Here is a 15,000-nt window from a genome sequence, read left to right on the forward strand (position 1 = left end):
GGAAGAAGGCGGTGGTGATGGATTGGACATACTCTCAGGACGCCAGGCAGCTTCATAACAAAAATAGTGTTGGATTGGAATCCTCAGGGTAAAAGATCAAGGGGAAGACCGCGTGAAACTTAGAGAAGATTCACAGAAATTGATGTACAGAAAAGTGGGAAGACATGGATTGGAATCAAGCGACTCGCCCAGGATAGAGAAAGGTGGAAAGTGCTTGTTTGTGGCCTATACCCTGGTGCAGGCTGAGAAAGGCAATGATGAAGATGAAGGGTTTGCCTATCAGTCAACAGTTCACTATTTCATTTTTTAATGTCACCGAAAAACGAACTATTTTTCTTTGTCTATCGTATATCCTCATTTCAGCCAACTTTTGTTCTAAGATATTATTTTTCTTTATCTATGTTATATCCTCATTTCAAACATTTTTTCAAACATTATTTTTCATTGTCTAATTTTAATCCTAAACCCATTCTCTTTTTTTAGGCATTATTTTTTTGGGTCTATTTAATAGCTTCATTTCAAGCATTTTTTTTTCTTTTATTTTGCTTTTGGGGAAGGCCCAGAACAACATACTTAGGGAACCTAAACAAATGGGTAACGGGGAAAGATCAGGGAAACGTATCTTTTTTTGGGGAGCATCCGAGCAAAGGAATGAATAGAGAATCCTGGTCGCCGATGTGTGTTGCAGATTTGGCACTGGATGACGATGATGATGATGATGATTTTTCTTTTTTCTATTCTGTGTGATCTCGGGCGTTATTTTTCTATGTCTTTTTATATCTTCACTTTATACACCATTTTTCTTTTTTCCTGTCGTATATACTCCTCTCAAACATTTTTTCTTTTTCTATTTAATATCCTCAATTCAGACATTGTATTTCTTTTTGTGTATTTGATATCATCATTCAAGACATTATTTTTCTTTGTCTATTTTATGTCCTCTATTCAGATTTTGTTTTTTCTATCTTATATCATCCCAGGCATTATCTGGCCCATCGAGGCGATGCCCAACTGGATGATGAAGATCAGCTACTTCCTCCCCATGACGTACCCGACATACGCCGTGCGATCCATCATGGGCCGAGGCTGGTCTATTCAGGACTCCCTCGTCTGGATGAGCTACCTCATCAGTATAGCCTGGATCGTCATCCACTCAGTGGTAGCCGGCGTCCTAATCCACTTCCAGTCCGACTGAATGAATATTGTCGTGTTTGTTTGATTTCGTTCTATTTTGCAAGTGCTGAGAAGCTCTAATTGGAATTCTTGTTAAAACTCCTGCTAAGAAACTCTTACTAAAACTCTTCTTAAAACTATAGTGCGGTCATAAATTCGCTGCGCAACTTATACTATTTACTTAATACATAACAATATCTTTTTAACGGATGAATCAATGTCACCCTAACTTTGCGCAGCAGTTTGTATCAGTTTGTCGTAACCTAATCATATTTTTTCACAACAATTAAGGCTAAATTTTAAAACTTTTCTTCATACATTTATTTTTTAAAATACTACAAATTTCCTTCACGCGAAAAATAGACCTGTTCATAGCACTTCCCGCTTCTCATACACATTTTGAGTACGCATATGACCTACGTCACAGCTCACCAATGAAACTTTTTAGAGGCAAAACTAGTTAAAAGAAATTAATTTTATACTGAACACTTTTTTGTGCTAACAGTTCTCAAAACAAGCGTTCAATAAGGATAGTATTACGATTAGAAGATAAAAATGGCCGCTAAATTTAGTTACTTTCAAAGCTCGAGTGTCCTTGAAAACTATAAATTTACCTTTTTGAATATCTTAGATCAACTGATTTTTTCCATTAAGATAGACACTAAACGTGTTTTAAAGGGCATGAAAAGTGTTACAGCAAAATAAAAAAAAGAAAGATTTAAAAAATGTGCCCAAAGACCAGAAAGATGCTGGTTTCTTTGACTTCATTATTTTGACGAATGCAGCCTAATTTTGCCACGATGACTCACATTTATTACTAGTGGTTTGGGATGCTAAAAGATGAATGTGTGGGTTCAGATGAAAAGTATTTTGTGGCGTTCTGTCTTTGATTGGGGCACAATATCGAAGTACAATGGGCGCCATTGTTCAGTCGTGAGTCATTAGAAGTTGGCATCACATTTATCATTGATACATTTTCAGTCATTTAGAATTAGAACAAAACTTACAAACTTTAAGATTTTCAATCTTTGGAAGCTGAATGAATGTCTGGCCTAGTGCTTTTTGGTGTTACTTAAATTGTCGTACTTATCTGTTGTAGGATGGGTTGAAATGAGCGGAGGTGAGATGAAAATATCTGTATTATTGTTCGTGCAACAGCATGAAGACAACCTTGAGACCATCTTAAGTTAAATTGACCGTCTGCATAGACGAAAAGAACCATACATATAAATATTATGGTGATTTTTAAAAACTGTAAAACTTTTTTAAAAATATGTCACACAAAATATTTACTAGAATCTTGTAATTTGGAACGTATCATATAATTCTTTCCAAAAAAATTTCTTTCATATAAATTTCGAAAAGAAGAAACTTATTTTCGAAAACGGAAATGGCTTTTCGAAAAACCACGTGTAAAATGCACCAATTTTAAAGATCTTGTAAGGAAAGCTATGATTTTTCCTTTCCCTTTATTTTTAAAATCTCATCTATCCATCCCTGTAAACTTTAAACAATATTTCTTTTCTCCTACAGAGTTGACAATTCTTTTTTAAATTCTGGAATTCCGTGAACCAATGGCCTATATGTCCTCCTTTGGACTCGACAGATTTTAACCTGTCGTTCGTAATGTTCAGTTGTGACCAAACGCAAAGATCCCCTCGACCATGAAAATTCAAAGACACACACGCTGTGCACCTTGCAGTATGAAGCTTTTTCTCGAGACAATTGGAAGGGGGGGGGAGAGATTGCCCAAATAGACATCATTTGTGGAGTTGGAATAATCTGAAAGATAAATATGGGCTTTGCCAAGGAACCAACTGGGATAGAGGAAAATGTTCACTCTTTTCAAGACGATCGATGAATCATGAACACATTGCTATCCTCTGATAGCTTTGCCAACAGGAAAATGGTCTCTCATAGATGAAGATCTGCCTTGAGAATGCGGACCATTGAGATGTAGGAAAGTCATTGCTGCAGACATCGTCTACGGACAGACATCTCATGGGGCTCATCTACTGAATTCTGCACCCTTGTGACGTTTAAAGGGGTACAAACGGTGTGTGTTTGACCTGAAGTGATTGTTTTGTCTGTCTTAGTTCTGATTCTCTACATGTCCTAAGTGATGGACCGTTTTCACCCTTGACATTAAAAAAGGCCTTAAGGGTTTTAACATTATTTCCGTACCTTGTGCGCAACTTACGAAATGAGTTGGTGGGGATGAAATGTTCAATACCAAAAGCTCTCTTCTCTTTACTAATCTTGACCATCATCTCAGCAGGCAAAGCAAACTTGAGAAAACTATCTGCAAACTTCTGTTGGCCTGTTTGACCGCTGTCGCTTGCAATATGGTGCAATCATTGGGATTTTAGTGGTAAGTCTAATGTGAACTAGTGGGTCATGCTACAAAAATGGAGACATAGCTGCAAATGGGTTGTTTTTTTATGCCCTTCGAAGACAAAAACTATTTTGTGGATTTATTTCTATTTCTATATTATATTGTGTTTGTGAAAGTTCACACTTTGGCCGCCTAAAACTTCGGAACCACTTAACTGTCGAATTTTACTAAATTAATTGTGGTTCAGAATCATTTAAAGGGTGCACAGTTTCGTTGAGGAGCCTGAAGTCACTGTAGTTTAATTTTCAGTTTTTCACTAGTTTCGTTTAGATCTAATCTTGGGAAAGTCCTACTTCTAATACGCCATTGTAAACAAGTGAGGTTTCCACTCACTAGGTGTGCACACTGATTCCACACCTTTTAAATTCTGGAGTGTACGACCACGAAAGCGGAATAGAGACTCAACCAACAGACGTCACTTTTGTCTCAAGATTTTTTGCTCCATTCCAATGACTTTCAGTTGATGTTAATCCTTTCATCGAAAGGGGACCCAGTTAGTCTAAAATGAATATCAAACAAATTCCTTTTGACTTCTAAATGTTGTGTACAAATTTGAAACGCAAAACTTCAGTGTGGGGGGAAATAGTAACAAAGAAAGTCGTACCGTTTTTTTTATCACCCAGTATAAATATACATATTATTGTCATGACGCAGTGGAATCAGGCGTTCGTCAATTTTTCGATACGTGTTGTTATTGGTATCATCCGAAAGTTTATTCTTTTGCCTTGCTTTCAATTTTTTTTTTAAATATCCATTTTTCTTGAAAAGGAGTCAAGATGTTTGCGGTTGATTGAGGTGAAGTCTCCTGGTGTCAGAGTTGAAATTAGCGAGAAAATGGCTGCCAGTGTTTGGTAACTCCAATACCTAAAGAATCCTTGAAAACTGACAAATGACATATTTTGTGCCTTTAACTAACGCTTTCAGTAAAATTTACATGGACATGTGTTTAACAAGGACATAGAAGGGGTTGAGCCCAAAAAATAAGAAAGTTCGATCAAAATTGACAAACTTGTGAAAAAATGCTTGTTTCTCTGATTTTGTTATTTTGACGAGCCCCTGAATCCACCATGATGCCTCTTATTATAGTTTTCTGTAACGCTTTCTGTGCCATCACGTTAATTTTTTGAATGGATGCAACATTTCAGGTTTGATTATAGGAAATCTAAATAAATGATTTTGTTTCAGTTGGATGTCTATTGATGTTGTTATACGAGAATATGGAAAATAAAGAACTAAATCTAAACTTTTTAAAAAGTGTGCCCATTTATATGTATTGTTGCTGCACGCGCGCGCGCGCACACACACACACACACACACATGCACACACACACACACACACACACACACACACACACACACGCACGCACAAACACACACACACATACACACACATAACTATATTTTTCATACTTATACAAACGAGCACTCCCACACACCGGTAGATAGATAGATAGATAGATAGATAGATAGATAGATAGATAGATAGATAGATAGTTAGATAGATAGATAGATAGATAGATAGATAAAACAAACCCTTAGTAAGAACCAAGTCATGGTGCTATTCTCTCTCCGTACGTGTGCACGACTTTGAAATGAGAAAGAAACCGTTTGTTCATTCATCATTAAGAGAATATCTTTAACTTGACTTCAATGCATCCATTTTGCTGTGCAATGCAGCACCATAGCAAACGTCAATTGAACATAATTTAGGACAGGTGTGGGTTGCTATGACTTGTGAAAAATATAAGCGTAGGCCTAGCTAGCCTACTGCGTTTGTCAGCGCTATTTTGTTAAAAGCCGGAAAAGAGACGGCACAAATCAAGTATGCGAAGCGAACTAAGGAGTTCTTTTCCTTTTTAGTGAGTATTCCCAATTGTGGTCTAGATCTAGATCTAGATTTAGATCTAGATGTTATCTTTAAGGTAATTAACATACGTAGAATCTAGTGAGTAGATATAGATTAGATCTAGTCTATCTATAATCTAGATGTAGTCTGTGATCAAGGCGCCCTGAATGGAGTTTGCGTAGTATTAAAGCTTTTTTCTAGGGCTGCACTGCAGTAACGTAGTCACTGCTTCCAAAATCTCTTTGACTGAACGTACTTCCAATGGAATTTTAACCTAGATCTAGATCTAGATCTATGTCTGGTTTTACGAGCCCCAAACTAGAGATTGACCCAAAAAGAAAGATCTAATGAAGACTAATGGGATCAAAGAATTAAAGAGTCTTGGCCACATCGCAACCTCCGAATTACAGTGTTCTATCTCACATTCTTGGCCGTTTACTAGATTCTAGATCTAAGACCATGAGGTTTTGAAAGTGAATATTCTCTCTGATCTATCAATATCGTTAGGTTATTCGGAATTGCAATCCAGATATTCAAAGAATTGCATTCGCAAAAGTTTGACATATTGTGAAATTTTAAAAGATTTGAAGTTAATTTTCTCTAAACTAATCTAGATCTAGATCTAGATCTAGATCTAGATTACATCTAAGAGTTGAGAAGATAGAACTCTGTAATTCTGAGGCAGCTACATCTTGCTAAAGACAAAGAAATCTTAGCATGACAACACGCGCTTCCTCATATTTACAAGGCACAAGTTCCTATCTGTTCAATGTCTAGATCTAGTTTTGATAAATTTGACGTGAAAAAGTTTTAGTTTCACAATTTTATGTCAAGCTTTTTTTAATGCAATTCTTTGAATATTTTGATGACGACTATGAACAATCGTACGTTTTGAGACAGCAGATAGACCATTTTCTTTCTAACCTCACGGTCTTAGTAACTCAAAACGGCCAAAAATGTCAGATACAATTTTGTAATTCTGAGGTAGCAATACGCCATATTATGCAATATGCATACCATAGCCTAAGAAAAAATAATTGGATGTCTTTCAAGAAGAATAATGGCCTTTACGTATTACCCAAACACGGTTGTATAACATGCTTGAGTTCAGTCCAGCTTTTTCTTCACGTTTCTTGAAATGACCTCAAAGTGACTGTGCCCATTAATTTACATGACACTTTGAATTTCTATCTCAGAGCAACAGAAAAACAAAACGTACGATTTGAAACAACACTACCACTTTAAAAAAAGACCTAAAGTCCTTATGCAAAAGTGAAAATATTTAAATATTCAATTTCAGTGAAAATGCCTTTATTATCTTTCTATCTTTCTATCTTCATTTCGTATTGATTTCTCACTACCCAACCCCAAAAGATTAGATTCGACCATTAGACCAAAGGCTACTACTTAAAACCATCTTTACAAATTTACGATTTCACAAAACAGGCAAATTGTTACATACTAGATTTTCACTTCAGACTGGAGGCCAGTAGGAGACCAAACTGGAGACATTTGCCCCAATGTCAGGGATTCCGCTCCTGTGCTTCTCCACTTTGTTGGTCAGACTGACAAGCGCTGGAATCAATGACGATTTGTGTACGTTATAACTATTATTATAGTGATGGGGGAGCGGAGGAGGAGGGGGAGGAGGAGGGGGAGGAGGAGGGGGAGGAGGAGGGGGAGGAGAACGAGCAGTTAGACGATTACTTTCATTCATTTATGTAACATTGTGCTTTAAAAAAAGCTATCAGAAGTTCACTGGCATTAGTTCGCCATTTTATTATTATTATTATTATCATTATTATTATTATTATTATTATTATTATTATTATTATTATTATTATTATTATTATTATTATTGTTGTTGTTGTTGATGTTGTTATTATTACTATATTACTATTGATATTATTGTTATTGTTATAATATTATTATTTTCATTATTGTTCTGAAGAAGAAGAAGAAGAAGAAGAAGAAGAAGAAGAAGAAGAAGAAGAAGAAGAAGAAGAAGAAGAAGAAGAAGAAGAAGAAGAAGAAGAAGAAGAAGAAGAAGAAGAAGAAGAAGAAGAAGAAGAAGAAGAATGGTGATAATAATAATAATAATAATATAATTATAATTATAATAAAAATTATTATTATTATTATTATTATTATTATTATTATTATTATTATTATTATTATTATTATTATTATTATATGGATAATTTGTTTACATTGTAATTACTGTCATAGTCTATGAGTCAGGTAGGAGGCGTTAGGCGTGAAATTATCCAATTACTTTCTTTCATTTGAGCAGCTTTGTGCTTTAAAAAATATGTATATAGTATATAATATACATATATATATATATATTATAATATATATATATGTATATGTATATATGTGTCTGTGTGTGTGTGTGTGTGTGTGTGTGTGTGTGTGTGTGTGTGCATGTGTGTGTGTGTGTGTGTGCATGTGTGTGTGTGTGTGTGTGTGTGTGTGTGTGTGTATGTGTGTGTGTGTGTGTGTGTGGGACCCAATTGCGTGGCAAGGAGCCAATTGCGTGTCATGTTGCCTATTTCGGGGCAAATTCCTAAACACAAAGAGGCTGAATGACATGCACGGTGCTGCACCATTGCCAGTTTCATGTCAAAAGAGGAAGACCAAGAAAGACCTGACTGGGTGGGGTTTTAAATTGTCCTGGAACAACGTAACTAATTAACATATCTATCTCAGACGACGAAACTTCAACCTCCCCTCGACTTCCTAAGGATACCAGAGGAAGGAAAAAATAAAGTAAAGTGAGAATTGAGGAGCAAAATTGCTCACTATGTTGCAACTGGCATCTTTCTCCAGGGTTGTTTCATCTGTGGAAAAGTGTAACAGGCTTATTATGCTTCCAGTACCATGAGTCATGGAAGGAGGACCGCGATGGCGATTGTAAGAGAAATAAGATGACAAAAAGGACATACATAATGTAGAGAGAAGTTATGTGAAGTTGAAGAGCAGGTAGGGGGATGAAGAAGAAAAGAGAGGTACGGTTATTAAAATAAAAGGGGAGTGGGAACACACGAAAGCACACACACACACAAACACACACACACACACACACACACACACACACACACACACACACATACACACACACACAAACACACAGAGAGAGGGGGGCGGGGCGGGGGAAGGGGGGGATTTGGGCGGGGGGTGGGGGGCATGCAGCGGATCCCACATTCCAATTCATAGCATTTTTGGTTCTAGTTCAAGTGACAGAAAAGAAAGCTATAGACCTAAGAAACTTTATCAAGCAAATAATTACATCAGATACTTTTGTTTTGTTTTGTTGTAAGCGTTTTACGGCGCTCGCAACTGCATAAGGTCATATGAGCGCGCGGGACACACCGAATATTTTCAGTTGGTAGTAAATTTGAAATTTTTGCCCGGTTGGCGGCCGAAGCCTACTCTTATCGATTTTAGGCCACCGAGGGACCTTTAACGTGCGCAACTTGCACACGGGCCCTCCGAGATTTTTCGCCCTTGTCCGAGAAGGTTAGGTGTAGATCTTTCCTACCAGAAGATCAGGGTGTGGCTGAAAGACAGCTGTAAGAAGAAGCGAAGGAGTAGCAGTAGAAAGGCTGCAGAAAGAATCAGGAGCCCAGAGGATGGGGCAAAGGAGGTGGGGGCAGAAAGAGGAAACGAAAGCAGACGACAGAACATTGCTAGAGAGCAGGAAATGAGGTGAAAGGAGACAAATTTAGAGAAGAAAATGTTTCGGTCGCTACCCGGATTCGAACCCGGGAGCTTATGAATGAGAGGCCAACACCTTAACCTGTAGGCCACGAGACCCCCCTCAGATACTTTGATAGGCCCCTCAATTTAATTTTGACTGTGTTAACAACACGAGTCCAGACTCTTCATACTAGATCTAGGCCCTGACCTACGCAATGAAAGGCTTTGGACAGGGAAAAAAGGAAGGAGAAAGTCTCTTTTTTCTCTATACTATCGAATAAACTAAGGCAAAATGTAAGGTCAGTGATTATAAAACTTATCAAAATTGATTAACTTTTCAAACTGAAGTTTAAAAATATCTCGGCGATGTATTCCCCTGTCTCGTACATTTCAAAAAATGAACAGAGGGAGCCAAAAGCTCAAGGCGAAAAGTACATGACGTCACGGCTCGGCGCGATGTCACGGTGGAAGGGCTCAGCTAGGTTTTCGCGGATTTGATTGATAAAAGGGTAAAACTTCACTAGCCAAGGTAAGACTTCCACGATAAAAACTTAAACGTTTTCTGGAAAAAGAAAGAATGGTTTACCATCAAGGGTAGTTTGTCAAAGATATGGCTAGAAAATTTATCAAAAATCAAAGGTAAAAAATTGTTTATTTTTCAATTTGAAATATCTCGAGACTAATTAGTCGCACATCGACCTAAAAAAAACGTTCTGAGGGCCATCCAAGTATCGGACTTGAAGGCTGGTCCCCTAAATCAAACAAAAATGTGGGCAGTTCAAACCCACTGTCGCGATGTGACGTCATGTCCGGAAACAAAACCCAATGGGACTTTCCGAAGCCGAATCACGCTGTCGTAAGCGCGTTCACTGAAGGGCCTACTTATAGTGTGGTCAAAAGTTCGTTGTGCAACTCATCCTGAAATATCTCTTTAACGGGTGAATAAATGTCATCCATACTTTGATTAGCAGTTTGTATCAATTTGTCTTAACTAAATCATATGTTTCTAGAACAATTGGGGGTAGATTTGAAAACGTTTCTTCATAAATATATATATAAAATACTTGTCACACGTAAAATGGTATAGTTCACAGCACTTCCCGCTCCTCAACACGTTTTGACTAGATCTACGCATATGGCCTACGACACAGTTCATGAATGACAATTTTTACTTGCAAAACTTGTTACAAGAAATTATTGCTATAGTGAACACATTTTTAAATTAATGGTTCTCAAAACATGCGTTTAATAAGCATAATGTCCCGATTACAAAAACCTGACGGACTTGATATTAAAAGTGATATTGCCCCTGCTGTAAACATTTAAAAATCAGTATAAACCCCGCACTTGGATTTTATAAAAGTAATTATGTAGGAATTTTCTAGAATACAGCTTGCAGGTGTTTATAAAAATATTAATTTGTTAAAACAATGCAAAAATTGGAGAACTTATGTTCGATAGCTGAGGAGGTATTTAAAAATAAGTCGCACCTCGAATTTTTTACCGCACTATAGAAGAAAACACTTCTTTGCCAATATCGTGTCCGAGATTGCCAAGGATAGCGATGCACGGCCGCGCACAATTATTGAGCACTGTAGTTGAGGTTTAGACATTGACTTTGTTCGCAAAAGTATTGAGCAATTCTTTCCTGACAAGTTGGGCATGTACGGAACCTGCAAGATGAATAGGTTATATATAAGTGCCGAACGTTAGAGGTATTACCATAGAGTAACATACACAGAAAAGAAGGAGGAGAGATAAGGACAACAGATGTTTGATAGTAAAGAAGAAGCTAACCTTACCGGAGCGCGCACCAACCACCGACAGAAAAATGAGAAAACTCCGACATTGTAGTTCAAGCAACTCTTGCAGAATCTCAGAAAAGTGTTGAAGAGCATTCTTTATCCTGCAGGAACGACGCCAAGAGAAACAAGGTCATGGGCGTGGTTTTAACTGTACAATGCATAATGATAAGATGCATCCAAATCAATATCATCATGCAGAGTTTTGATTCCTTGAAATAAATGCCCCAACCCAGTTCAGTCTTCAACGATATAAAATATATTTTGTTGGGAGGTGTTGTCGAATTGCAATGAGTCGTTCCTGGAATTTTTCCCCAATTCAAAATGTTCGATTATGTTCAGTTAGTTAACGTGTTTTGAATCAGGGAGAGGGTTGGTTTGAAATAAAGTAGTAAGCCATGTCACAAATATGAAACTGGCCCAAGAAGAGACCGAATCCAGTTGGGATATATTCTATTTCCATACGCTTATGTTTTCTGCCGAACAAGTATCTCCGGATTGCGCCGTGGAATGCTTGCACCATGTATGAAGCAGGAAAGAGTTCTCAAGTGGCACAAGAGATGAAGAGATACAGGCTGCACATACTAGGAATCAGCAGATACCCACTGGATACACACTTGACAGATGCAGCTTAGCTCGGGGGAACAAATATTATATTCTGGGAGGGAAGACAAGCACCATGCGGAGGGAGTTGGAATTATTTTCAGTAAGTATGCACAGAAGTCACTTAGAGGATGGGAACCACACGGGGAGAGGATCATCATGGCTTCTTTCACTACCATGAGTAAGAGCATCAACATGAACATAGTACAGATCTACACCGCAACAAATGAAGCTTCAGATGAAGACAAGGATTCTTTTTCCAGCCGGCTCCTTGGGTCATCGACAAACTATCAAGGAAGGATGTCAACATCATAATGGAGATGCCAATGCCAAGATTGGTCAGGACAACGTAGGTTCTGGGGGAATCATGGAACAACATGGCTTGGAAAAGTGAATGAGAACAGCGAGCGATTTGCAAATATCTGTGCTTTTAACAGTTTCGTCATTGGAGGGTCTGTTTTCCCCCACAAGAGGATTCACAAGGCTACTTGGGTATCATCAGATAAAGTGAAGAGGAACCAGATAGGTCATTTTTGTATCTCTCGTAGTTTCAGGCGTTCACTAGAAGATGTCACCGTACAGAAAGGTGCAGACGTTTGATCGGATCATCATCTGCTGTTAGCAAATCTCAAGCTTCGTTTCAAAAAGCACGGAGCCAGAACAGGAACCAAAAGAATGAAGTTCCAGTAAGTCTTTTAGATGGACACAAGAAACAGGAGTTTCAACTGCAGTTGAGGAACAGATTTCAACTCTTGGCGGATCTTGGTGAGGAGGACATGGAGGTGGAGTTGCAGTTGACCAAGGTCAAAGCAGTCTTTATTTCAACATGTCAAGAAATACTCGGTGAGAAGAAATTGGAGCATAAGGAATGGATTAGCCAAAGGTCATTGGATTTAATTAGCATTAGAAGTCAATTGAAAGCAAAGACAAATGCTACAAGGACTCTTTCTGGAAAATATGGGAAACCAGAAGTCATAGTAAAGGACCAAGAGGGAAAAACCATTGTTGGAAAGGAAGCTTAGTCTAGACGATGGGTAGAGCTTTTCAACAGTCTCCTGAACAGACTAGACCACCACCAAATAACCCGCCAAACATCTTGCCAGCAAGAAATGAGTGATGCTCCATCTGGATGCCATTAAGAAGCTGAACACCTGTAAGGCGGCCGGTCCTGATCAGATTCCTCCTGGGGCCCTAAAAATATATGCCATTGTGACAGCAGACCCCTTTCTCCCATTGTTTACCAGGATCTGGAATGAGAGCAAGTTCCCAAGGGATTTGAAAGAAGGACACCTTGTGAAACTTCTTAAAAAGGGGGATCTCAGCAACTGCAGCAGCTGCAGCAACTACCGAGGAATCACTCTTTTCTCAGTACCAGGTAAGGTCTTCAACAGAATCATTCTGGAGAGAATCAAGTCTGCCACAGACCCAAGACTTCGGGATGAACAAGCTGGTTTTCGGAAAAACCGGTCAACCACGGACCAGATTGCTACGCTGAGGATCATAGTAGAATAGTCCTTGGAGTGGAACTCCCAGTTGATCGTCAACTTTCTTGACTATGAGAAGGCCTTTGACAGCATAGACCAAGCAACGCTGTGGAAGATATTGCGACATCACGGAATCCCATAGAAGTTGGTTAACCACTTAGAGGGCAGGTAGGAAGGGACAAGTTGCAGGGTATACATGATGGCCAGCTCACTGACAGCTTTGACATCAAGACCGGTGTGAGATATGGATGTTTACCATCACCTTTCCTCTTTATCTTGGCAATCGACTGGCTGATGAAGGGAATCGCAAGAGGACACAGAAACGGCAGACAGTGGACCCAATGGACACCATTGGACGATCTTGACTTTGCAGATGACTTGGCGCTTCTGTCACACACTCAGGAACAGATGCAAGCAAATGCAACAATTTTATACAGCCTATCAAGGTTTGTTGGATTGAGGATCCATCCCGGAAATTTTAAGGTTTTACTGTGGAGCCTAAAGTCATTGTAGTTTATAATTTTCAGTTTTCATTAGTTTCGTTTAGATCTAATCTTCGGAAAGTCCGTATTCTAAGACGCCATTGTAAACAAGTGAGGTTTCCGTTCACTAGTCGTTCCCACTGTTTCCACTACTTTGAAATTTTGGAATGTACAACCACGAAAGCGGAATAGAGAATCAATCTATACATGTAATATATATTTGGCAACTTGGAAACACATATGTCACGTTTCCCCTAAAACTACAACAGTTACAGAATTGAAAGTTCGTAAGTACCTGAAAGACAGTACCTCACGAAGGAGCCCGATTTTTTATTTTTTCATTTCCTGAATTTAAAAAAATATATTTGACAAAACGTTCCCGACCTTCTTTGGCCTTTGTGATTATTCCACTGAGAAACGAAACAAATCTGCGTAGCTGTCCTTCTCAGCGGAAGTGCCGGAACTGATATTTTGCGAGGCGCATTTTCTATAGATCTAGACCTTCTAATTTTTTTTATTCTCTCAAGATTAATAGCTTCTTTCCAATGGAGTGTAAATATAGTAGGCCAAAATGACTTTCAGTTGATGTTAATTCACCGATCATTCCTTTCATAGAAAGGGGCCCCAGCTAGTATAATATAATCTAGAGCTCGCAGCAGTGACGTCACATGTGTTAGACATGGAGGCCTTTTTACCCTTATCGGCATGGCCTGCGTGCCCCCATTTACATGATCAATTTGAGCCCCCACCTCGCTCCCCACGAAATCTAGTATAGAAACCACCCTGCCCCCATATTTCAGTGAAAGTTTTGTAGAATTCCTCCTAAGACTGTCGTGAGTCTCGAAAAGTACTCACTCGTCGGTTAAACTGCGCAAGTCTTGATCTTGAGGCTCAGAGTCACAGAGTGGGTGGTTGGTGGGTGCTCTGGTGTGGTTTGCTCCTGGTGTGGTTTGCTCCTTCTTTCCTATCAAACATCTATCGTCCTTATCTCTCCTCCTTTTTTCTGTTTGTTACTCTCTTGTAACACCTCTAATCTTCAGCACTTATTTGACCTTGTTGTGTTGCAAGTGCCATAAAACTCTTACTAAAGTCAAACTTAAAGAGTCACAGAGTGGGCCTACGCAGCCGGGGACATCGCTTCCACGAACTCTAGTACTTAATATAACCGCTTTGGTGTGGATACAGAGCATTGGAGCGAGAACATAATAGTTACGAGTCACGACACTCGTCAATTTTCGTGCATGTGGAGTCATCGGCATCGTCCTGAAGCTTGTTCGTTTGTCTTGCTTTCAATGAAATAAATATATATCTACCTTGAATACGAGTCGAGATAAATGCAATTGAAAGAGGTAGTTTTTGTATGGTTTCAGATGTAAAATTGCCGAAAAATGGCCTCTAAAGTTTGGTGACTTTCAAAGTTGGAAAGTGTTTAGAAATAGCAACTTTGCATGCTTTTGTTTCTTTTATTTCTGTCACAGTTTTTCCGGTAGTCTTTATAGAAACATGCTTTTAA

At 38.6% G+C, this 15,000-nt stretch overlaps 2 protein-coding genes across 2 annotated transcripts in view; both read left to right on the forward strand.

Moving 5' to 3' along the window:
- Positions 1-1,408, forward strand: part of LOC101860442 (ABC transporter G family member 20-like) — a 35,430-nt gene extending 34,022 nt beyond the window's left edge. The window contains exon 16 of the mRNA XM_013087390.1: positions 870-1,408. Coding sequence (XP_012942844.1) covers positions 870-1,195 — 326 coding nt within the window. The 3' untranslated portion in view covers positions 1,196-1,408. The remainder of the gene's footprint in view (positions 1-869) is intronic.
- Positions 1,409-5,277: 3,869 nt separating this feature from the next.
- Positions 5,278-15,000, forward strand: part of LOC101859197 — a gene marked incomplete at its 3' end in the record, with an annotated part of 44,607 nt that continues 34,884 nt past the window's right edge. Inside the window, 2 exon segments of the mRNA XM_005107175.3 lie at positions 5,278-5,427; positions 6,893-7,010. Of these exon segments, the coding sequence (XP_005107232.1) occupies positions 6,935-7,010 (76 nt within the window). The 5' untranslated portion in view covers positions 5,278-5,427; positions 6,893-6,934.

This window comes from Aplysia californica, unplaced genomic scaffold (genome assembly GCF_000002075.1).
Source record: "Aplysia californica isolate F4 #8 unplaced genomic scaffold, AplCal3.0 scaffold00583, whole genome shotgun sequence".
In the NCBI taxonomy this organism is placed as follows: Eukaryota; Metazoa; Mollusca; class Gastropoda; order Aplysiida; family Aplysiidae; genus Aplysia; species Aplysia californica.